The 26,697-nt window shown below is 35.9% G+C and overlaps 1 protein-coding gene across 1 annotated transcript in view; it reads right to left on the minus strand.

Moving 5' to 3' along the window:
- The window catches only part of IL1RAPL1 (interleukin 1 receptor accessory protein like 1), a 663,496-nt gene that overhangs the window by 156,517 nt on the left and 480,282 nt on the right, over positions 1–26,697 (minus strand). Inside the window, exon 6 of the mRNA XM_058829526.1 lies at positions 1,074–1,148. Within this exon, the coding sequence (XP_058685509.1) occupies positions 1,074–1,148 (75 nt within the window). The remainder of the gene's footprint in view (positions 1–1,073; positions 1,149–26,697) is intronic.

The raw sequence follows: 26,697 nt of genomic DNA on the forward strand, positions 1-26,697 counted from the left end.
AAAACCTGTATATCAGCATATCAGAAATTTACCTGGATAGTCTGAACCATTCAAAGATATTGTTTACTAATATCAAAGAAAAGTTGAGTTGTTCTCTGGCCACTACTAGCAATAATCTGGTAATCACCATAAAATGCCCTGCCAATGACTGTCAGAATTAATTTGCAAGCCTTCTGCTTTCTCTGATGTTGTGTTGCAGAATGTACTGAAGTTTGCTTGCACTATTTTTTTCTATGAGGTTTATATATATTTTTTCTATGAGATTTGTTTCCACCAGATTGGTTTCCATTTTCTCCGGTAGCCAACAAACCAGAAAATCTATCAATAGTTTACTGTTCTGACACCAAAGCATAATTCCAGTGTAACCTACTGTTTGTTTCTTACAAGTTGCCCTCATTGACAATCCACAAAAGAGGTAAATTGCTATATCTGGCAACTCATGCACTCAGTTTTGGAGACTTCATTACCTCTGCAGCAGTAGGACACTAAGGTGACCAATTATACCCACCACCTACTAGACTAGAAAAAGTGAAACAAAATGCTTTCATCATGCATAAATTTCTCTTCATTCATCTATACATAAATATCCATGCATTCAGAATGATCAGATGCTGTTAGGATAACACTACTGTTTGCTGGATTATTTGCCCAGCACAACCTTTGCAGTTATAGAATATCTTTGCAATTCTGTAAGCAGTCAACAAAACACAGAAGTCTTCCAAGCAGGACTTAAATCACAAAATCCCAATGAATCCCACAGTAAGTATGCATAAATATACAGAAAAGGGAAAGTTTAGAAAGAATAGTTCAGATATTCTTGTAACTGTTGACTTTCAAGACAAAGCCTAGTATCAGCAACCAAAATCTTAGCATTCAGTATTAATTATTAAGATTTTTTTTTTGTTAACAACAATTTTGTAGATGATATATCATATATCTCTGCATGGAATCAACATTTGTTTAATATCTTTTCAATTAAATTATTCATGTCAACATGCCATCAGATTACCATCACACATTAACACATCAAATTCCTTCAAACAACTTGAACAGAGGTTATGTTTTCTACTTACCTAACTGGGTCTCCTGAACTGTTAGCTTACTCTCCAAGGGGTGTAAAAGCTTTGGTGGTTTATCTGTTAGTGGTGCTAGAAAAGAAAGAAATTCACATATGTAGTGTTCTGATTATTATTGGGTAGACTGAGACTTGGTTTTATACCTATTATTTCTAGAAGGCTTTGGTTTTTCTTATGTTTCAATAATGTTCATGCCTTCAACAGTGGCAAATGTTTTTGCTCAGACAGTAAATATAGCACCAAAATTTAAGGCCCTTGTATTAAAGAAGTAATCTCTTTAAACTCCCACATAAAAAAACCCAAAACAACCAAGCAAGAAAACAAAACCAACAAAAACCCCCAAAACAACCAACCAACCAACCAAAAAACCCAAAAAAATCAAAAACCAAAAAAAACCAAACCAATCTCTCCAAAACAAACAAATCCAAACAAAAATGTACCGACATTGCAATTTTCTCTTTTTGTAAATATTATCCAGAATTTCATAGTTTGTTGTGATATTTAATTACTTTTCTATAAGGTATTGTCATTAAAGGATATAACATAAACTAAATTACTGAAAAACAACTTTGAATATTTGATGAAAATTTTATTTGAAAATTTGAAACCTTGCAAAGTAGAGTACAAGAAAAAGGCTAAGTTTTCAAAATCCAAGGACTGGATATAATGAAATAATGTCAAGATTCCTAATATGACTGATTTCCTTTTCCATTTTGGTCTACCCTGAAATAATATGAGTAGACTTATGCAATAATGGAATGGAAAGGGTTTTGTAGTGGTCACAAACCGTCTGAAGGTTGCCCAAGTGTGTTCAAACCATGCATATATATAAAACATGCTATTCTACTAAATATTCTACTAAATCTGTCTGTTTAATTCATAGAAGTGACATTGATTATTACTACTTTTGTTGTTGTTAGCAAGTGTACTCTTTACTGTGTCTGACAGATGAGTGCATGTCATATAAAAAAAAGAATGATTTTTTTTGTCCTTTAATACTGATAGTAAATATTCATGGGAAATTTCCAACTTTTCTAGTCACCTGCAACATTTTGATATTCTCCTTTTCAGCATCAATTCATACTTCAGTTTTTTACACAGATTATGGGCTGTCGCAGATTTAAAATACATTTGACATTTTGATATAGCTCTAGAATATTTGTTCCCTTCAACTTGTCAAAATCAATGCTCCTTTTCTTACTGACACACACACATACCCATATGTGTATGGGCTTCATCTACTAAACACACTCATCTCCTGTCAGGAGAAGTTTATTTGCATTCTCTTCACTCTGTTTCCTCTGGTCTTTTAGTAAATTATCAACATTCTTTAAATGGTACAGCATTAATTTCAACTTTGCAACAATTACAGAATGGAACCATTGTCAATTCATATTTCTGCTTTACAGAGATTATCCTTTATATGATAAAAGCATAAACCCACTCGGTATCAGAGGTGTTAACCCATCAGACCTAGTAATGAATCAAAATTCAGTGGAATGGTAAAACAAGTGTATTTGGTCCACAAACCTTCTCTCAGTTCATTCTCCTTGCAGCTCCTAGTCTCTATGGGAAATCATTCTGCACTACAGGCTTTGGAGAGAGCTGTAGTTGTGAAAGATTTTTGGCATCATCCCTGGCTTGCTACTTTTATGCAAACCAATGTTAATTTTTTTATATTTTTTGACATTTTTTTTTTTTTTTTTTTTTTTTTTTTTTTTTTTCATAGAGGCTAAAGTGGGTGGAAAGGAAAAGGATTCAAAATATATTTTCTTCTTAAACTGTAAAATTAGTCATTCCCATTTCTTAACTTCTCTGTAAAGGCTCATAATTCATCAGCACATTGCCATTTTTTAAACATCCATTATGAATTTAAATTTAATTTTGTATTTCTGTCATTCTCAACTCAATTATTATTCATCAGATAATGTCTTCTGAGTCACTGTTGTTCTAAATCTGTTTTGAAACTGTGAGGAAAGTTCCCTCATTGTAAGTAAAGATATAGTAACTTGTGGAGTTAATCTGAATGCAATGAATAAGTAGATTAGAAACCAGCATTTTTATCAGTTTAAGCAAAGATGAACATTACTTTTATGATCCTGTATCTAAGACCTCTAAGAAGCTTTCTACTTTTAAATGAATAGGCCCAGGATGTGTGGAGATAAATCATCATTCAAAAGAAGTAAGAAGTTATTATAAAATTTATGCCCAGTTTAATTTATGAGATTTAATACATAATTTAACAAATAAAATTCTTCTGAAAATAATAAATTAGACACATAACTGATGTATCAGAATCACAGGAGCACGTAGGCTGGAAAGATCCTTTGGAAGCTGAGTGATCCAACCTCCTGCTGGAAGCAGATCCAATAGAGCAGGTTGTCAGGACCTCACCCAGTCCCATTTTGAACATCTCTGTGGATGCAGATTTCACCACTTTGGGTGTTCCAGCTGCACACCACCCAGTGGCCATGCACTGGCCTTGGTTCAGTACATCTGTCTTTCTGAGCAGCAAAGACCTGAAAATTTGTCAGTGTCCCAAGTGTGGCCTCACAGACACTACAGAACTGGGAAGGATCACCCTCCTGGACATTCTGGCTAAATTCCTGCCAAGAGCTGTGCAGCTGGGCTTCATCAAATCATGCTCCACTTATTGTCCACCTGGGCTGACAGGACCACTCATGCAAAGGTTCCTCCTACTCAGTCAGTCCCAGGTTCTGCTCTGCTGCACGGGACTATTCTGCTTCCAGTCCAAGATGTTGCCTTTGCCTTTGTTAGAATCCACGATTTTCGCCAACTTTTCAAGGATTCCTGAAGGAGCATCTCTGTTCCCTACTTTGTCACCCATTCCTCCCATTTTGCTGAGAGTGCACTCTGTCCCATCCCCCAGGAGTACAACCCCCCCTAATCAACAGTGAAAGATACGATAGTTAATTTTGTCATGTGCTTATTTTAAAGGGATAGTTACCAATGTTTGTAGCCAGTAAGAGTTAATATTTAGTACAACAACACAACATTAAAAGCTCTAAACTGGGGAAGTATCCCAGTATTACATTCCCTTAGATGTCTACCAAGATCACACTGTTGTGTGTCTGTCCTATAAGCAATCACATTTCCCAGGGCCAACTCTTTCACCTGTCCAGAAAAGTAAAAGTATCCTTGGGTACTCCACATTCTGGAGCTTCAGACTGTAGGGAAATTCTGTGAATATGAGTTATGTAGGCAAGGAAAAGAATTTTAATGACTATATGTGCTTAAAATATCAAATTTTCCACAGTGATCTGAAACTTTTCCTCAGTCAATCAGTCTTTATTGTCTGTTATTTGATCCACTTCTTAGCCTGAAAATGTATGTAAGTACCTTCTAGCATATTGATTCCACTGGACTGATGCAGAGGTGGGAATTTCTCTAGCTGTCTCTACACCTCTCGAGTGTACACTCTCCACAGACAGCAACACAGATGATGGGCAACACACAGTTACTGCAATCCTCTTTTAGTTTAGAAACTCTGGAGTAGATCTATCAGCTTTTTCATATCCTTAAAATCATGGGGAATGATTTCTTAACTAGGCTATGTTTGAGGCTATTCAAAATCAGTATTATTTTCAGGCAGGTATATTGAGCCACAGTTATCTACTAAATTAAACAGCAAAAGTATAATTTTATCCTTTCTTCCTAAATTTTTATTAAATAGCAAGAATCTAATGAAATTTATAAAACTCACAACTACATCTGGTCTCTTAAATAAGTTAAATTCCTTTTATTCTTTCTTTATAAATAGATGCAGGAAGGCAATAATTTTCATTTACTAAAAAAAAAATCCACAATTTGAAAGCACTTCCTGTTCTGTATTGTATGCAAAGAACAAAAATCCTTTTGACTATGTCTAAAAATATAAAGAGAAGATCCTCTTCCCACCAGGTACTACTTAGCAACATGGCTGTCATACAGGAGGAACAGAGTGCTCAGATTCCTATTCTTGCATGAGGGAATTCTCAAGTCTCTTGGCAAGAATCTTAGTTCCTGGATATTATTATCTACTGATGCATGGATTCACTTCTCCCTTCCTCCCTCTTGTTTTTTTCTTTCTCTTTTCTTCCCATTTTTTCCCTTTTTTTCTTTCGTTTTTCACCACCCTCACCCCACCCCCACCCTCCAGAGTAATTATCCCAGATATATTCATTCAGAATATTATCCCAGACATAGTTAATCAGAATTGGTATATTCCTCTTTAAAAACAGGGGGGACTTATAGGTCAGTGCCTTTTAAAGGAAAGCTGTTTGATCATAAATCAAGTTTACAGCTCATCTTATGTTTGATTTCTGGACCATCACTGATGAATGGTTTGAAAAAAATATGTGCCAAACTTGAAGTAAACTAAAGTTGAAAAAAAAATTGAAAGGTGAAGTAACCAATTCTGAAGATTTATTAAAAATTAATATACAACTTTAGAGATACCAGTCAGCTGCAGACATATTGATCCTGCCCAGAGAAAAAGTGACTAAATTCACATTCCAAGTCTATCAGATTGGATGCACATTTAAAACATATTGAACAATTTGTCTTGTGGTAATGAAAGTGAAAGCCACCACAATCAGTCACCCCGCTGGAAACTGGCCAGAAGATAATATTTTTACATCAGCCACTGACTTCCATACTCCTCTTCCTACGCTGCTGCTTTAGATGAACATGGTCTCAGGACACATTCATACACTTGCTCTGTGCAAAACACTGATATTTGGAGAGGCCAGCCAACTGTTAGGAATGAAGAAACCTTAATTCAACCTGTATATCAAAATAGCACTAATCTGGACATCAAAATGGAGCTGCCTCAAAATGCACGAGCTTTATAACAGAAAAATTCTAATTTCAAAGATCTAGGTTTATGTCTCTTTTATGAAGTGATCTCAGATTCTCCCTTGAAAATAACTACAAAAGGTTTTAATTTCTTAGAGGACGACAGGGCTTTGTGGAATTGTCTGCAAATTAGAAAGCCAGTTTATTGTCTGGACATTTCATCCCAGGCAAAAAAAATCACAGGAATAGTTGCCTTACTTGTCCAGTCTGAGTTATATATATTTTAGAACATTTCTGGTTCAAATGTTTTATTGAAGTAAAAACTACATTTTGAGGATGAAATTCCTTCTGATCTTTCTGAGATTTGAGATAATGCAATGAGATTAAACCTCTTATGTTTATGAACTTAGAGCATTTTTAGAAAAAAATGACTGACATGTCCCTGGAAGATATTGTAACTATAGCACAGGATTAAATAGGGGAAGAATTCATTGCTATGCAAATGGAAAATATTACACTTTGAAATCAAAGGACATCAGAGACATGGAGCTCTTTTCATGAAGCCTATGCTGTTGCTTTGAATTCAACCCACTGTTCAAAAAGACTCCATCTCTCAGTTTGTGTTTAGAAACATAAAAGAATTTCACATTCCCATGTACTTTCTTGCTAATTTACTGAGCTTGTGTTTCTTTTTCTCCAACATTTGTTGTGCCAATATTGTCATAGGCAGATAATTATGAAGACAAGGTACTTCTGTCAGGGGAGGGATATCTGAGGAGAATATCGAGGAGGTCTGACTGACTATAAAGGTGAACAAGTTGCCCACGGAATCCATGGATGCCCCACCCCTGGAAGTGTTCAAGGCCAGGCTGGATGGGGCTCTGAGCAACCTGATCTAGTGAAAGGTGACCCTGTGCATGGCAGAAGGATTGAAACCAGATAATGTCTGAAGTCTCTTCCAACCCAAATAATTTCATAATTCTGTGGCAGTGCCTGGAACTGCTGCCTGCTCGACACACTCAGAGTTGTCCTGGGCCTGGCTGCACTCACCCTTCCATTTATTCAGCATTTACTCAAGTATTGTCAAGCATGATTAGCTTATGCCAACATCAGTGGAGAAGGTTTGAGCTAGAGTAAAACAATGGATTTGGGTTTAGATTGCTATGTTAAAATGTCTGCTTCATAAGAGGGCTCTGAAAATAAAGCACTGTCATTGAAAAGTCCTCAATTATGAAAAACTGATATTGATGGCCATATTCAGGAATCATAAGTAATAATACTAGAAGGAAAAACTGAAGTACTCTAGTTGATAATCACAGCACCTTAAAAAACTCTGATGTAACTTTTGGCATATATTTAGTATATTTGATATATACTTTTGGTTTCTTTGTATAATAGAAATGTCTGTAAAAGAAAACGCAGTAGCAGTAGTCTACAGTGGATTGCAATAAAATTAATTATGTCCAGCCTGAAGCTGCAGTCTTGAAACATTAATCTACCCAGTCAATGTCCAGATGAATATTGATACTGAGAACTCTGAGATTCCTCAGAGTAAATCTGAGCAGAGAAAAAAAAAGTAATGCAATGAAAGGATGCTGGGCTTTTTCCTGATTTCTCCTTATATAGGTATAGTCTTATGTATTCAGATCTATCAATGCCCTTTAAAAACTAAATATATGGCAAGCTCTTTCATAAGAAGGGAGTTCTTTATACCTGTTTGAGACTTCTAACAACCTCAAACCTCGGCTCTCAGTTGCATTCAGATTAGTTTTCATTCACAAGGACATCATTTAAAGTCACATATGCCATGAATTGCACAGCAGGCCTGTGAGAATATTCTGCCTCGCTGTGTGAATGCTGAATCAAGCAGTTCAAACTGAGGGCAGATACATATAAGGATACTGAAGATATGTGTGTAAAGCCATAGGCATATGACAGTAAATGAGCTGTCTAATGTGACTTAGTTTCCACTATGACTGACTGAAGATCAGCTTTAATCTTCTGAAATGTTCCCATAAATCTTGCATTGCAAGACAAAATCGTTTCTTCTTTCAGTTTATGTCTTTCTCATTGTCTTCTCCTTACCACATATTAAAACCACCCCCAAAAAACAACAAAACAACAATTCCTCACTGCTTTGGGCATATAAATGAAAATGGTTTTTATTTCTCACACCTAATCATTTCTTCTGATGTTTTTCCCAAACTGGCTATAGTCTTTAATTTTTTCAATCAGAATTTTCTTCAAAAAGAAAACCTTTATAGTGCTTTGAATAGAATGCCAGCCCTTCCTAAAAGTAAGTTAAGAAACAGCTGAACCTATATACAATAATGAGATTGCAAAAGTTTTCATGATGTATATTGAGAAGAGACATTAATAAAATGAAATCTAAAAGTTGGGAAGAATATTTCCACAAGCCTTTTAAAATGTTTTAAGCCTGTGAGTCTGCTGAGATTAAAAACACTGAATACTGGAGTAGAGCAAATGCAGCCAGATGTTGGGGTTTTCATTATCTGCTCATCTCTAATTGAACCTGATGTGACACTTGTGCTATCCCTGTAACTTCAGAGGAGATGTTAGTTTTCTTGAACACACAGTGACATTTCCCAGAGATCATCTCCATGGAAAAAATACAGGTAATCAAAATGCTGCCACAGCAGATGTTAATGCAGTCTTGAAATACAAAAGAACGAAAGAATATAGGGAGTTAAACTACTGAGTGATATATAAGCCTAAAATCTTGATAGACTTGGTCTCTTTCTCTGTGGCAGATTTAGGATTGATATATTGATCTTATAAAGAAAAAGGGAAGGAATAATGCAAAGCTTTGATTCTTAAAGACTTTATTAATTATAGTGACAGGATTCTTCATCTCCCTCAAAAAACCCCAAACAAACAAAAAAGAGACCCACAATACAAAAATCCAAATATAAATATTAAAGTATCTAAAATATCCAAAATATTTTTTTTCTCTTGCCTGAGGTTTCTCTACACTTCACCACTGTTTTTGTATAAAACTGATTCCTAAAGCAAGAAAATGGAAATGAGACTTCCTATGTAGATTTATGAAAATGATGTTATGCTAAAGCCTGGTCTATCTTTATGGTCTCTTAAAGTTTTCCCTGCACTTGGGTCTTAGAGGTATCAAATCATCTGGAAAAAAAAGGAATGTTGTTGCTACAAAAAGTCAGGATCTATGTTATCAATGCATTTATTGAAAATAAAATCTGTTAGCCAAATAATCCAATGACGTATCAAAGAGCATTTCCACCAGCAGATCCTCTGATGTTCCAGGTTAATGAAGCAGCTGACCAGCATGTCATTCAGCAGAAATGCAGTTAGAACCTGTCACAACCTGCTCCTGTTAGCTCACGCCTTTCTTTAGAAGAGGCTTTAGGGAACTGATGAGTTTTTAATTCTTGCATAAGGCTTGTGAAACAAATAGAAACACACACAGTATAGCACATGAGGCTACCTGAAAAGATTTCATATTCATAAAGAAAAACAGAGTTATATAAATAATAATGATTGAGGCAAACTTCTAAGAAAAGCCAGACTAACACATTATCATCAAGCAAGCATTCTACAACACATTATTAAAATCTCTCTGCATATCATCCTAGATTGCCTTCTCATATTGTTCTCCTGTTCTCCTTCCTTTTATTTCTAGGTTAAAACACAGAAAATATGAGGATGGAAGCATCATAACATTGTATTTTCTGTGACTAGACAAAATACACATTTTTTTAACAATTATTCTATCATTTTTTATGGATGACCCCAAGAATCTCTCATTTATGCAGTCCAATTATTAAGTTATACCTACATTTTCTTCATTTTCTTGTTCAGCCCACCCTTCACACTTGTCATTGAATTTAAGTATTTACTATTATTTCTTGTCCTCAATATTTTCACAATCATTACAATTTTCCACCTGAAATAGAGCAATATTTTCTTTTTTTTTTCTTTTTTTTTGCCTATTATTAGTATACTCTGTCTCATGCTTAGATTTCAAACCCAAGGAAATGGAGTGTATTTTTGAATCATTTGAATCATAAAGAAATCTGGAAAAGACCTTTAAGATCCTCAAGTCTGATTGTTAACCCAGCACTGTCCAATCCAACAAACCATGTGCCCAAGTGACACATCTACAGGTCTTTAAAGTACCTCCTGTTCCAGTGCCTGTTCTGTGGACTCGCTCCAGACCCTCAGAGCCTTTCTTGTAGTGAGAGGCCCAAAACTGGACACAGCATTTGAGGTGTGGCCTCAGCAGTGCCGAGTCCAGGGGGACAATCCCTGCCCTGCTGCTGCTGCCACACCATTGCTGATCCAGCCCAGGTGCCTTTGGCCTTCCTGGCCCCTGGGCACACCTGGCTCATGTTCAGCTGCTGTTGACCAGCAAATCCAGGTCTTTTTCCACCAGGGAGATTTTTCAGCCACAATTTAAAATACACCTTTGAAGGTAGAACATCAGCAGAACAATTATTTTAGGAAATGAATGGTGATATTAGGAATAATAATGAATAATAATGAATAGGAAACTTGTTCCTGCCTAGTTTTCATTATTATTTCCATTTTTTGGAGTTAGGGCAGATTGTTCTTGGATATGCATTAGCTCATGACCTTTGAAGACAAATTCTAGATACTCTATTTTTTTTTTTTTAATAATTAAATCTGATATAAATCTGCTGATAATGCTGACATTTCAAAGAAAGATTTCTCAGCCTCTGAGGAGGCCTTGTAAAGAGAGGAGGACCCTATGCACCCTGACCACTTCAAGTCTTCCAGTAAGCTGACATTTAAAGGTCTTGCAATTAAAGATTTTACATAGAGTTTTCTCTTTCAGGATTTGTATTCAACCTTTTAATTCTGTTGCTCTATTTTAAAATCATCTGATTTAAAAGGTGGTCTGCATTCATTCTCTCCGTTCAGTGTGTGTCTTAGACCTGCAAGATTAGAAAAAATATTTTGTTCTCCAAGTAATTTCAGTGGCTTAGTCTTCTGAATCTTCGTTCTGCTAAGAATTTGGACGTACTATAATTTCTTTTGACCTAAAAATTGAAAAAAAACCACTTTCATGAACAATGAGAAGACTTTTTATTTTCTTTTTGTATTTCTCATTGAGAGCACATGTTTTTTTCTGTCTTCTCATGCAGCTTTTTTTTAATCTGTTCCATTGAGACAAGGGTTTTGCTTTTAAGTTGAGAGATTTTGGACTGTAAGAAAGCAAATATCACTCCTAATCTTCAAGAAAGGCTAGAAGGAGGATCTTGGCAGCATAGACTGGCCAGCCTTTCCTTGATCCCTGAGAAGATAATGGAACAGACAGTTCTGAAAACCATTACTAAGATTATTAAGAACAAGATGATAATTGAGAATAGTCAGCATGGATTTACATGGGTAAAATTGTGCTTAACCCACCTGATAGCCTTCAGTGATGAGAGGATGGGCTCACTGGACCTGCAGATAGCAGCTGATGCTGTTTATCTTAACAAAGGCTTTTGTCTCACTGACAAACTCGATGAATTTGGTATGTGGGTAAGGAGATGGGTTGAAAACTGAGGGCTGCATCAAGCAGAATAAAGCTTTTGGGGCTGCCTGTACCATAAGGATAACTGCTGGTTCAGAGCTTTATTGATCTGGATAATGGAACACAAAACTGGGAAGAGCAGTCGGTGACTGACAGGGCTGCTCAGGGGGACCTGACAGGCTGGAGAAATGGTCTGACTGACAAGAACGCCATGAATATCAACAAGGTGAATTGCCAAGTCCTGCCCCAAGGGAGCACTAATCCCAAACTTCAGGACAGGCCTGGAGCTGAGCAGCTGAAGATCAGATTGGCATGGAAGGACTTGGACTCATAGGACAGAAGTTAACCGTGAGCCAGCACTGCGCTCTTGCAGCAGTGAAGACCAGCAGCAGCCTGGGCTGCATCCAGCAGAGCATGGCCAGCAGGTTGAAGGTGATCCTTCCCCTTTCCTCAGCTATGATGAGACACATCTGGAGTGCTGGGCCCAGCTCTGGAATCTCCAACACAAGAGAGATATCGACATACAGGGAAAAGGGCAGTGAAGAGCCACAGGGATGATGAAGGGATTGGAGCATTGCAGACAAGGAGATACCAAAAGAGCTGAGACTGCTCAGCCTGGAGAAGAGATCCTCAAAGGGATCTTGCCCATATCTAAAAAACCAAGATGGGTGAATTCAAAATAATGTAACTGTACTCTTCTCAGAGTAAGGTACAGGATATGAGGCAAAGGTAGATAAATAAAACAAGGAAATTCCACTTAAACATGAGAAAAACATTTCTCACTTCACAGGTGGTCACCCACAGGAACAGGTTGCCCAGAGATACTTTATTTTCTCCATCACTGGAGATTTATAACCCAACTGGACATAACCCACAGAAGCCTGCCCTCTCTGACTCTGTTCTGAGCAGATTGGACCAAAATATCTCTAGCAGGTCTCCACTTGTTTTGTAATTTTTTACAAATATTTGTACTGTACAATCAGAAATTAGAATTAGAAAGCCTGGAGAATTCCCTGGGAATCGTGAGTTCTTAGTGTCTGCAGCAGGTGGGATGGGGGACATGCCATGCAAATTGCACTGTAGAGCTCCAAAATCTGTCATACAGACGTGCCTGCTTCCACACTGCGTGTACAGATCCTTCCATTACAACAGCAGACACCCTGGCACAGAGGACTTCAGGTTTGCATTACCTCTATACAAACCTTTTCTGCATTCTCAGCTGTGCAGTTTTTGTTTCCATACCTTTTCTGGTTTGTAACATGGTAGGAAATCAAGGAAATCTACCATAGGACAAGAAAACCAAAAATAAGTTATACAGTCCATGTAAGGAGAGGGAAAAGAACATGCCTGAGAACAACAATATCTGATACATACTGTCCATTTGATGTGCCAAGCTTTAAATAAAGCTCTGTCTACAAACGCAGTATGGCAGATGTTATATTAGCACATATCATACGGTTACTTGGCAACAAACAGAGATTAGACATCATAAACATTTGGTCTGCAGAAATGTTACCAGAGCTGGTAACATTTCTGGTAACACAACCATATTTAATGCTTGGTGCATTAAAATATCCACCCTAGTTGTGTATATACCAACTCTCTGTAAACTAAACTCCAAACTTTTTCAGCAGAGGGCCTAGTTAAATATGTTAGAAAATTCTAATCTATTTTAGAGCTTGTCTACAATTCAGTGTCATACAGAGGATCCCCATTAGAAAGAACATTTAAGGACACTGTCTGGGCTAAAATACTCTATTTCAGAAGTTCAGTAATGTGTGCTGGTGAGCGAGGGAAGGGTGCATTGCTAACAAATCCATACTGCTTCTAGTGTTTGAGCTCCATGCCTCTGCACAGTGCTTACTACAGAATATCACCAGGGATTCAGGAGCCTTCATCCAGCTTCCAAAAATGGTGTAGATACTTAGGAGCCCAATTGTCATGTCAGTTTTCAGAAACTCGTTATGGATCCCCTTTGTTTAATTGCTATGCTTTTGTAAATCCTACTCGGTGACATAATCCTTGTGTAAATCTAGGAGCAGGAATATAAATCCCCATAAAACAAGTGACTTGCCTGTAAAGTTTTTTTTAAAAAGGCAATTTTCTAGCAAGTTAAATTCTTCCCCAATGGATAAGAAATCTGGCATGCAGAGTCTGTGTAGAAAGTAGCACCACAGCCCAGTTTGCATACAAATACTCTTGGCTTCTGCTTATATGGTTGACTTTTCTCTGAAGGTTCAAAGTACATTACAAACCATGCTAGTGAAATGAGAAAATTAGCTGTCACCTCAAATACAACATAACAAGAAACCCCAAACCAGTATGGAACTTTAAAATGTAGATCTGCAACATTCCTATAAGAAACGAAGTAGTTTTTACAAGGAACTAGAGAAAGAACAAGATAGAATCCGAAGTGTATCAATTTTTGCAGATGACAAATAAAAACTACTGAGAGAATAGGAAAATTTTGTTTTCATGAGAAAATATTCATTCTTATATTGGAAATATTTCATCCTTATGTTCAATTTTGATAGCAAAGAACAAATATTCTTTCCACAAACAGCTGTGTGTACTAGCTATTATGTTACATGGCTCTGGGTCTTTTAAGGAGAGAAAAAAGACAAGTTATTACCCAGCAGTAATAGCCATAGAAAAGCCACAGATTTTCTATGTAGTGCATTGGCTGGAATAGTCTGCCCAAAAGTCTGACAACTCCATTTAATACTTTTAAATCTCAGTAATAAAAAACTCCTAGTAATATTTAGGCAAGAAAGATTAGTACACAAGGCCTCCACAGACAGAAGAGCAAGCTGCTGTATCAGAGGAAGAAAAGATCTCCTAAGTCAAATGAACAACAGACAATACCTTCTGCTCCTACATTCCATTCGTGGAGTCATGCTGGGTTGGAAGGAATCCCAAAGATCATCAAGTTCTCCCACCCCTTTGATACAGGCAGGGACACCTCAGGCTGCTCAGAGCTGCGTCCAACTTGACTTTGAGCACTTCTAGGAATGGGGCATCCACAACTTCTCTGGGAACCTGCTCCAGTGTCTAACCACCCTCAGAGTAAACATAACAAGGCCTATATTTTAATTACTAAAATGTGCAGATGGATTTTCATGATTAGATGGATCTTTAGAGTCTCTGGGTATCACATTCCCATTGTATCCCATAGATATCTGGCATTTAGGAAAACTACTCCAAAAAAAGGAAACTGGAAGATACTTTCTGTGTTAGGACTTGTCGTGGTTTTAAACCAGTAGCAAAAGAATTACTTATTTCTTGATGTGAGATATGGATTAAAATAAGAGCAAAACAGGCTTAAAACTTAAAAGGAATAAAGACAGTTTATTAACAAACTACAAGAATAAGAATACCAGAATAAACTTCCAGAAAACCCTTTTACTTCCCACTACTTGACCATTTCTTTGTACACATAACAACATAGAGACAAAAAATTTTAGAATCTTGGTGGTCAAAAACAGTCCTAATTTCTAGAGTCTTTTCATCAGTCCCTGTAGAGAAACAGAAGTCTCTTTCTGCCAATCTATGGAGTTTTTAGAGTTCACTCCTCCCATCCCACACTACTCCGAGGTGTGCATGTGTCAAGTGAGTCCAGGGATGCCATTTTTAAGGATAAGTTATTCAAAGGTAGAAATCTTCATCTGTTTCTGTGAGCCTTCCTGGAAAACAGCCATCTCCTTGCCCCCTCAAGGCTTTAAAATCTTCACTTTACTTGTAATTTCCAGCAACCCACAGTATCACAACTACTCTCTCTTTTCTCTAAAGTCCACACTTTGAATACTCTATTCCTCCCATACTCTAGTTATGAATTAAAGGAGTCTTTTAATTACTATTGTCCATCTCCATAGCTGTAACAGAAAGACATTTCAGCGGCAAGCATCTTTTTCTCCCTTTCTTATTTAAACTTAACTCTTTTCTTCACTGTTTTTGGTGCTTTTATGATGTTTTTACATGTTGATTGTCTCTCTTTCTCTGTCTTTCTGGGAAAAAAGAGTAGTCTGTACGTTTATCCACGTAGTAAAAGAATTAAAAAGCTTTAGAAAGCTACAAGAGTTCAGGTTTCAGTCCAGCAGCAGAAACTGAAAACCAAGCTCGGCTGACCGGCTCTGCTTCCCCCCCTTCCCTGAGGCCTTGTCGGCCTGGAGGGCGAGGAAGGCCAAGACACAGCTCGTTAAGTTGTTAGCAGTCGGAAATCAAAGAGAGCCAGACAGCTCAGAATGTACCTCTTAAGGAGGTGTTTACAAGTTGAATTCACTTTTTAATGGTCAGATCTGCTGTCAATTCTTGGAAATGACTGATAATTGGTCAGGAGGAAAAACTCCCATCAGCCACCAGCAGATTCAACTTCCCCTCTCTCCGATCTGTCTTAAAGGTGAAGCTACCCCATGACAGGACTATACACCATGAGCTAAAAATTAAGAGAAAGGAAAGCACATCACTCCAAAATTTGCTTTGCATAAGGAAGAGTAGAGGAAAACATGACAACACCACACATTTCTAGTGAAATTATCTGCTTGATGTGTAAGTGCAGCTTGCAGCACTTGGAGATTTTCCCCTTATTGTTGCTTTGCTACTTATTCTGATAGAAGTGAATTTATCAAGTGTTGGTGGGGTCCCAAACCAATTCCATATGTATATCTTTATCCTTCATGCATATTTCAAAAATATTTGTCAATATGCTACAGGTGAAGTATCCTTCAGCCAGACTGACTTGTGATAAATTTAAAATTTAATATATTTTACTTATGACAACAACCAAAATATAAATATATAAAATAATAAAAAATATGCAAAGCCAGATACATTTTTCTGGCATTTCTTTCTGAGAGTAGAATTAATTTGAAAGTACCAGGTAGATTCAAACTAACAGAAATCAACAAGCAAGAAATGGAAATCATTTTTGATGTGGAAGAACTCTGGAGCCATGCCATGGTCATTTTCCAGAGGAAGACCTCATATTAGGAGGCAAATATGAAGGCAAAAGTAGTCTCAGTGAATGTGTGTTCCTTGATATATTCACATATTTTTTGCTACTGCTTTCTTATTTTTAAAGGGAAGGGCAGGAAGGGAGAAGATTTACTCTTGGTACATACTTCAAATCAAGCTAAACCATATTCAGCAGAGAACAAAAGAAAGTAATGCAAGGAAAAGAAAAAAAGAATATATAGAAAATCATGACAGAAAATTGTCGAGTGTAATGTTAAATTTCAAAAAGCATATTTCGTAAATAAATATTGTAAAGATATTAAAAGCAGGATGCCTGCAATAATTTTTTTTAAAAAGAGACACTGAAAAAATGTATGTTTTTCAATACCAGGTGCTTTATTCAAATATTAATCAGAATACCTCATCAACATGTGGATAATTCAAAGAGTTTCTAATTGTGCACTCATTGTGTGAAATATCAGAATCAAAGCTGGGTGAGGCTGCAAGGAACTGTAATCTGGGGTTCATCTAGTCCAAAACCCCCACTCAAAACAGGGAAAAGTCACCAACTCCTGTTCTAGGAACCTTCAAAAAGTAATTTCTATTATATTAATTCTTTTTAATCTTCCTTTTTATCTTGTTTATTTTTCTTTGATAAACATGCTTTAGATGAAGAAAGGAGGTCATTTAATTCCCAACCCCTTCTGCTTTGCCCATGAGAGAACAGCCTCATGATGCAGGTCTGACATAGAAACTCATGAGAGTATGAAACTCTTCCAAACTTTTCTGAAATAGGTTTTGCACTGCTAAACTTTTTGCAAAGAAAATAAGGGCCAATTTCTTTTCCAAGTGTTGTAATTTTTTGAAAAAACAGACTTACTAAAAGCTGCCTGCAAGTGATAGCCAAGATATTAATAGCTGAGCACTGGCAGGAGACTTAGGAACATTTAAAATATGTTTTTAATCTCAAGAATTATTTTATACAATAGATTTTATTTTTTTAATCATCCTCAGAAAATGTTACTTTGAAGTTAAGAACAATCAGATATTGTGAAATCATTTATATGCATGCTAACATTTTTACTATTGTAAATGCACCTTAAGCTGCACTTAGTAAAATTGGTTTTCCTCATTAATAAGCATTTTACTTTTGTACTCTTCTGTATAAACTGTTGTCTGTAAAGTCTGCAGATATGTTTTAGCTTCTCCATTTCCCATCCTTCCCAGATATTTAAGCAGGTTTAGTGTGCATTTCTTGTTGTGGTTTAGACACATGCAAATGGGAAAGGGCAGGAGTTGAATATGGAAAAGATAGATGGATGGCTAAATACTTATTTCAAAATAAGTAATAAATTGTTGATGGTCAGGTGGGGTAAACAACAACAGTGTCACATTTCTGTAACTGGGATAGCTAAGAGTTGGAACAGTAACACTGACCTCTAAAGAAAGTAAGACATTCATGGAAATATATAGACTACCCATTATCTTCTGTCTATAAGCAGAAAGAAGTGCTGTTTTGGAGAAATGAAAATTATAATACGCAAAGCCCACATTGTCTTTCCTCTGTTGACAATTATTAGGTTATAAAGTCTTAAACTAATTATGTCAATGACATCTCAAATATATTATTTTTTTTTAAGATTTTCCTGCTGCTCAGCACTTTTGTCTGTATTTTACATTCAGTCTTTGAACTTCTCAGCAGAAATAATTTCCACAGATTTTTAAATTGTATCTGTATTCTGGACCCACAGCTCTTTAGAGATGTAGATGATTTGCACTAAACTCATGAGCAGAGCTTACAGCTTCCCCACAGGTGCAGAGAGCAAGCTCTGCCTCTGGGCTGGTCCAATCTGAGATCAGTCTCACAGTGTCAGCTGCTGCAAAACCAGGAGTCTATTCTTCTCTTTCATCTCTAGGTAACAGGTCCACTGAGAAAACTAATTTATCATCATGGAGCTCCTCTAAAGTTGCTTGTTTCACTAGGAATGGAAGTTGTTTTTTTAAAAAATTTTATTTGGTAGGCACCACTGGCTTAGACATTTTGAAAAAAAAAATCCTTGCATAATGAATGAGAAATAAATACTTAATTCTATATTAGAATGAAGAAAAAACACCAAGAAATCTCTGTATCCCCAAACTGTGAACAATGCAGAATATAAAACTTAAAGGAAAAAAAAAGCTCACAGTGGACAGAGCATGGGAAACACTTCACAGGTCTTATTCACAAATTTCTGTATCTTTTCATTCAAGTAATTAACATGATTAAGTACAGTTTTCCCATCTGATTTAATTAGCTGTAATCATACCAAACTATTGTAACTTGGGCATTCAAGATATATGACATATCTTTTCAAATATGTGTACAGCTATTGTGAAAATGACTGTACTGCTAGTGTTCACTAGCCCAAAACAATTACAAGAACTTGTTTGGTATAAGGTCACAATCTGATGTCTTGAATTCACCTGAAACATTCTTGTCAATCCACAAATTCTAGCAGTGAAAGCATATTTTTAACAACCATGATTTATTAATTTAACTTTAGAACTAAGTCCATGTTCATCTGAATATTTTAATAACAAAAATTTAGAATATATTATCTTGACAGAAATGATGGATTAAACCTTTAAACTGCTCTTTATTTTTTATTCAAGCAGTCTATACATTTACTTATAGGCATACTGCAGAATAAAGAATGCCAGTTTTATGAAACACCAACGCTCTGACCACAATAATTCCTTAATGCTGTGTGAATCACTGAGAACTTTTTTAAATGACCCTTTCCAAATTAAATTAATCCACACATTTCATCCCACTGTCTCCTGATTAATTCACTTGCATTTTGCTGGAGGCAACATGCATAAAATCTTTTCCTGCAGCTGGATGGCTGAGGAGGATGATTTGGTAAGGCTCAGATCAGTCAAGGACGAGAACTCTTCCCCTGTCCAGCCACTCTGTGTTAGTGACCTGCTTCCCAAAGCCACGACTCTTTTCCAGAATCCCCTTTTTTCTCACCTGCACTGTAACACACTAGAGCTGCTGAGAGTGCAATGTAATTAGTCACTCTAACTTTTGCCTCTAGCAGCTTGTCAAGCAGCATTTGGGGAGAGGAAGGGCGATGGTATGGAAATTAAGAGAAATCTTTGAGGAGATTTTTAGGAAAATGAATAATTTTTGAACATCCTGTGTCTCGAGAAGGAAATGGAATGGCAATGAAGATTAAGCTGGCTCATGTTTGAAAAGTGTGTGGAAAATGAAAATGCAAAATGTTTTTGGTTCACATAATGAATTAACCACAAAAAAACCTACCAAACCTCTTAAATATGCAAAATTTACTTGTTTACTTTAAAAAAAACAACTATTATGGATTTGATAATGCATTCCTGCTAAAGAATGTCTATTTGTAATAGATTTTTCCCACTCTGCAATAAACATCGAATTTCTAAGGAGATGGTTACATTCCTTGTTTTTCTTTCCTTTTGATTTATTAATAAAAAGCCAAATAATACACATAATTTAAAGATGTCTTTATAAGCTGCCAGGAAAAAAACGCTGTGATGTAGGTGTGTATTGAAAAAATATGGTTTCTCTCTTGTTGATTACATGTAGAGGTGAAATATAATAAAAAGTGTTGTCTTTAAACTAGGTATTCTGTACCAAAGCACAGTATGGATATTTGGAATGACAAAGTATCCTAACAAATAAGCAGAAGAGAAGAGAGAGAATACAGTTAGAGGATTTAGAAATAAAATTAGAAAATCCACAGTTTACTGAATTATAAAACTATTACCTTGAATAACCTGTCTCAGACAGTTACCTGAGTCATTGTTTTATCTGTTTCACCTCCTACTTCATCTTTCTCTCCAGACATGTAATGAATACTTTGAACATCACCTGCTTTCCTATGAAATCCTGTATGCTTTGTTTCTATGAAAGCATACATGCTTCATTTTCCTATGGAAAAACAATTCTTTACTACAAAGGGTGATTGGTATCAATGCACTTCTCATTCATAAATATGTACAGCAAATATTATAGGGCTGTGTAAGCAAAAGCAAGTTTGTGAGCAATATAGGAATATCAGAATAAAACTACATCAATTAAGTTATTTATTCAAATTCATCATGTGACATCCAAAGATCTAGTCACATCTGGAATTGCTGCAAGAAAAACTAGTCAAAACTTTATTTATTTGAATTAAAACCAGTTGCAGTCTGTCTATATTTACAACTTTTCCTTAGTCATATATATTTCATTGATCTCAACATTTACAAGAATGTACCCTAAGCTTGCATGTTTGTTCACTATTTCAAGTTAAGCAGCAATTGAAGATGTGAATTTTCTAACTTCATGAGGCAATTAATCTAAGCACAAAGAAATCCTCTCCAAACAAATTTTTGGTACAATGAATACTATCAGATTAACCTCTCCTTCTAAGTAGACAAGTTACAATCTTGAACATGAGGTTTCCTTCCTTCTGTTGCTCAGAGAAGAGAGACAAAACTGACACTTATGACTTTTGTCTTTTCTTCTTGGGGTGGGGGAGGAGGGAAAGGCAAAGACCTCCTGTCTAATAATATTGTCTCACTGAAATGCAAAAGCTTATCAGAGTGCTGCTTGTTGGTATTAAAACTTTGAGCTTAATTTCATAGGTATTATGGGTGGAAATGTCAAATTCAAATGTAAAAGTAAGTCAGAGCAAGTAAAGAACAGAACAACAAACAAAGGAGATCAAAATCCTAATGCGCTTCCTGTTCCACATAATACCCAATTCTATATTCACACTGATATTCATGCCAATGGCAGTGATGGAAAATGTCAGCAAATCCACAAAAAATTCTTGGGGAACACAGCTGTAGATACTTTCCTCTGCTTAGTGATAACCAGGTGGTTATGAAAGGGAAAGGACTTGTGAATCATTAATATCAGCAACTATCCCTACCCCTGGTGTGAAGTGAGTGCTTTGGGAACTTTTTTTTATTATTATTTTATAGATAATTAAAAAAACAGAAAAATATATATTAAAACCAAATATATGAGGTAGACTTCAGGAGATCTGTTGTTTGAATGTAAGCCCTGTTTTTCTTTAAAGAGACCCTAACTGAGATTAGAGTGTGAATGATACTTCAGACCAAACCAAACCAAACCAAACCAAACCAAACCAAACCAAACCAAACCAATAATTTTAGTACCTGCTCTGGTAGCACACTTTCCCTGGAAGCACAGACCAGAAGTCATTGTAAAGAGATGTGTAGGAGCACACACACCAGCTTTTTAATCAGACATTTTAAGGAAGGGTTATCACAGATAGGTCCCTGGTTGGTTCTGTAAGATGGTCAAATACGAATTCTAATACATGGTTTTCTACCATCAGCCACAGATCTTGAAATGACAGGAACTCTCGGTCAGAAGGCTTAGCAGGAATCTATAAAGATTTTTCCACTTCACAGAATGTATGATCATGCATATATGTAGACGTATGGGTATGTATGTATATTCAAAAACACATTTGCAAAGATAGTTTGCTGCAACTCAACTAACCCATTTTATGAAGAACTGAGGACCAGAGACATTTTGGAGCACTGCAACCATTCTGGATTGAGTCCCAAACAAGGGCTATGCTAAACTCCGGACCTTGTGAAAGACACAGAGTAAATTTTTAAAATGTAATTTTTCTTTCCAAAGAAAATTACAGAATTAAGGTTGCAATACAAGGCTGCTTCAACATGTTTCTTTACAAATTTTTCTCTGTGAGTCACCAGCCCATGAAATAAATATGCTCCTAAAGAGTAAGAGTTATTTTAGAAGAGAAAAAGAACTTTCTCTCTCTTGTAATTCTGAAATAATATATGAAATGAATCAGAAGTAAACAAAGCAACAAATGGGGTCACGTCTCTACCAGCCAGAAATCAGAAATGCTGAAAGTATTTATTATATGTTCAGACTCGTCACAATGGACTTCCCAGGAATCTGAAAAAGGTCATTCAAATATTAGACAATCCACTATTTCATGTAGCTAAAAGCACACTGTAGCTCTATGCTATAATCCTAAAATTGCATCTCAGTTGCCAAGCGCCCTGATGTGTCCCATTGCAGCTTAACTAATGTTAAGCTGAAGACACAGTTTTCTTCTCTACTGCTTGAACTACAGCTAACTGAGAATGTCAGTGATTAAAAAAACTGACAGGTTTTTTCTAAATATCTTAGACATTGAAATATGGGGAGTTGTTTTCAATTGAGACTAGTAACTCTTAGACTGAAGTTCTCCTTGCTCCCCCCAAGGCCAGGAGAGTAAAGCCTCTAAAGCAGCAATCTCTGATAGGGTTTTCTGCCCAAAACCTGGCCCCATTCACCCTGTATAAACAGGAACTAAGCACGCTCTGGGCTACAAGAGCTTGTTCCAAGTCTTGTAGGATTACCATGTATGAACTGTACATGATACAATAGATGTCTGGGGGCAGGAAATGTACCCTGGGGTCCAACCTGAGTCCCTTTCTGGCCAGGGGCTGCACACAGGTGTGTGAAAGCACCATCGACGTTTCCAGCTTTCCCCTTTGCCTGAAGGTGCTGGCCACATATCCTGAAGTGTCCTGTTGACCAGGCTGAATTGTCAGTTCCTGTCTTAGATAGAAAGCAAATTTCTTATCACATTCAGACCATATCAAAATTTCAGAAGGTTACACAGATGAGATTGAGGTTTTTTTAACTTGATGAGATGTTCTTCAAATCCTTATGTCCTCATCAAAAAGCCAGGAGAAATTATACTGGCATTTGCTCATCAACAGGTTGGGATAAAAACAATAGCAAATATCTTGATTTTAATTTTCTTTGCTGCTTTCAAACTTGCTGCCGTATACTACATGGACATCTCATTCATTTACTTGGCTAATTAGTTGCAAGCAATGTCTGATCTTTGCTAAAGATTAAAAATGCATTTGTTAATGAAATCTCTCTTGAATACAGCTTTTTGGAGTGATTCAGAATATCTAAAAGAAGAGCATTATGTTTTTATTAAGTTTACCGTGGAGACTGAATTTACGCACTTGTAACACTACTATGACCTATATTAAAGACAAACTGATAACCATTGCCATGGTAACCAAAAAGCTTCAGAGATCTTACAAGAGTTTTCATGTGAGAATTTAAAAATAACAACTCTGTACTTTCCTTTTTATTCCAAAAAGTCAATCAACTCTAAGCAATTATTTTATATATGTATATGTATTTATAAATATAGAAAAAACATTAAATTGTCTTGAAAAAATAATTATATCCATATATTTAACACTAAAAAAGTAGATAGCTAGGTAAATTCTTCTATTCAAGAAATTTATATTTTGCAATAAAATTAGAAAATTTATTCTCTCAGTTCAGTAGGAAGGTATTTATAATTAGCTCAAAGCCATCTCCCACCACTGGTCTCTAGTAGTTAATAACACATACATTACACATGACTTAAATGGTTGTCAGCAATTGCATCAGCAGGTTGTTATTGTTTATTTTTTATCACAAATCATTTAGGCATTCAGTACCAAACCAAATAGGATGAAGATGTATGTCTTTGCTGCAAACACTTGGATTCCCATCACTTTGCTGCTTAATGTGATGCCAGTTGCAAAGCAGAAAATTTCAATAATTTGATGTGAAGTTGGTTAGCTCTATAAATCATGAAATTCATTATTTAACATTTCCTCTTGAAGCAATTTCAGACTCTCAGCTATCATAAATAAAGGAATAGACTGGTTCCAGCCTCTATTTAACTTCAGACAATGTGTAAGCCATAAATATATTTTCAAAAATTCTTTTCTCCTCCATATGCTGTTCTAATATATATTCTGGAATTCACAGAGGTAATCTTTTTATAAAATCAGCAATGGAACATATATTATTTATAAACCTGAGTATTTTTTGCTAAAGCCAGCCTTGCATTTGTTATCTATCATACAGCTGTAATAATACACGTCCTGTAAAGTATCTGAAATGTATTGTATGCATTATATTTATATCCCATATAACATTATCTATACTTACAAGTATATATTGTTAAATGTGATATATTCATTTTCAATATTGTAAGCATCAAAGCATAATAATTCATGTTAAAGCCCAAATGAATTTATTCAATAAAAAATTCAGTGTCATGCAGTGCTCATAGATTATCTTGTCAAATACCTATTAAATGACTTGTAATTATGCTTAGGTAAACAAGCTGAATTGAAAAACTTGTGGAAGTTTCCTTGAATGACCACCCTATGTTCCAAATACTCAAATTTAAAAATAATTATTTGTATTTTCAGTTTTTCCCAGTTGCACTTCTTGTTCCAGTACAGTGAAAAGTTAGGGAGAAATCATTCTTCAATGAATGTACATTGATGCAAAAATGGTGGTTCAGAATAACATCCAATAAACATTTGACATCCAACAAATATTTTAGATTTCTATTCAATCAGAATGGTATCTGAACCTGTGAAAAGAAGTGGTGACTTCCATACACACGATGACTTCTAGAATGCAGATGAGTACAGACACTTTACTTGCTTTATTTTTTTTTCTAAAGTCAACAGCATTAAAAGTGTTGATAAAGGGAAAAATAATTTAACAGCTTTGTTCCTGTACTTCAAGTTCTTCATACAGGTTAAAAATAAGAGCTGTTTCATTGATGTGGGTTTGATTACTTTTTAGATAAGCAGTTAAAAACTCCTGCTCTAGAATGGTATGGAAAAAAGCACAATGAAATGCTGAAGTATTAAGAAATTATGAGTCATCTAAAGAGTAATAGTCTGAAGTCACGCTATCATATGTGGCAATTATATTTAGAAATTTCCTGCATTTTGCTTGTAATAAACTATTGCTGCATAACATTAAGAGTCTAATATAAATATGCTCCTTGTGTATTAACTATCATATATGGAAGTAGAAATGAGAAGCTTTTAAAAACATGACCATCTATCATTTTCTGTTAGAAACCCACAGAGATTTCTCTCCATAGTAGTCATTGAGGATTAACCAGTTCATGGCCTCATGGCCCCCCGGTAAAATCCTCACAGCTACAAACTCATGATTGCCAAAGAAACCATGGTCCACCTTAGAATACGTTTTTCCAGGGGCTGCTTTTACTTTGGACAAGACATACATAACATTTTTTTTCTTCTAAACTTGCCCTTTCCATTTGTCTTGTATGCATCTGACTGGGCAAGAAGGGTCAGTGCTTAGCATGGACACTCAATCATGATGTCAGTGCTTAGGGCCTATTTTTAGGTGTAGGAACACCGAAGCAGCTACTCAAATTAGCTATAGTCTGAACAGAACTGTCAGTGCAAAGCCCAAAGTTAGTAAGGTGCCTTCTTCTCAACACCTCTGCTAACAGAAATTAAACTTGGCCCCTAAGAGTCCTTCTCAGGGCATTCAAATTATGTGTCCACAATCCACACAGGCTGACTCAGAAAGGTACACATGAAAGATGAAGGTAAACAGAAACAAAGAGCTTTCTTTAATTTGGGAAGATGTTATAAATACACAAACAAAAGATAACTTATTTTCAGAAATGGCTGGACCCCAATAAAGTATTCATTTTAAGAATGGGAGGATTTGTCAGAGTATACATTCTGAAGCAAATATACACTTGTGTTGAAAAGGAAAATATCCCTGAGTGGATCAACACAGTCTCAATGTACTCATGTACTATTGCTCTTTGTAAGTATCCTACCACTCACCTAATGATTCTGAAGTATTTTTAAGTGCTATAAAAGAGTCAATTACCAGCATAGTTGTATTATTATGTTATGGGATACTTAAAATACACATGTATATGTTTTCCTTAGTTTAAAAGTACTTAGTGGGGATTTTTTCTGATTTGCAATAGAAGAATGACAGAAAGTTGACTTTCCTCTGAAAACCAGTGAACCCAGTTCTCTTCACAAACCTAATGATGGTTTTCCCAGGATATTTGTTTAATCAGTGTGTTGTAACACACATATTTCTCTACAATGTCCTCTATAAGGCTGAAACTACTTCTATATTTGAAATTTTATTTGATAATAATGCTTATAATAAGAGCAAAGATACATAATTAAACCTATTTCCAGACTAACACATTCAGAAAGTCATATCATGCCTAAAAAGTGATTATAGACAAGAGATAAAAGAGGACATCCTTGTTCTAAATTTAGGCCTGCTAGAAGCAGATTGCATTCATGCTCCAATCATCATAAAAACATGAGTAACTAATTATTTTTTGCTATAATTCTCAAAGTAATCAATGTCAATTCACTGGCATCTTCTCTCTTAGCAAAATATCACTGCTGTTACATTCCTGAAAGTGTGAAACATCTTTGACCACGTGATTT

The sequence above is a fragment of the Poecile atricapillus genome, chromosome 1, assembly GCF_030490865.1.
Source record: "Poecile atricapillus isolate bPoeAtr1 chromosome 1, bPoeAtr1.hap1, whole genome shotgun sequence".
In the NCBI taxonomy this organism is placed as follows: Eukaryota; Metazoa; Chordata; class Aves; order Passeriformes; family Paridae; genus Poecile; species Poecile atricapillus.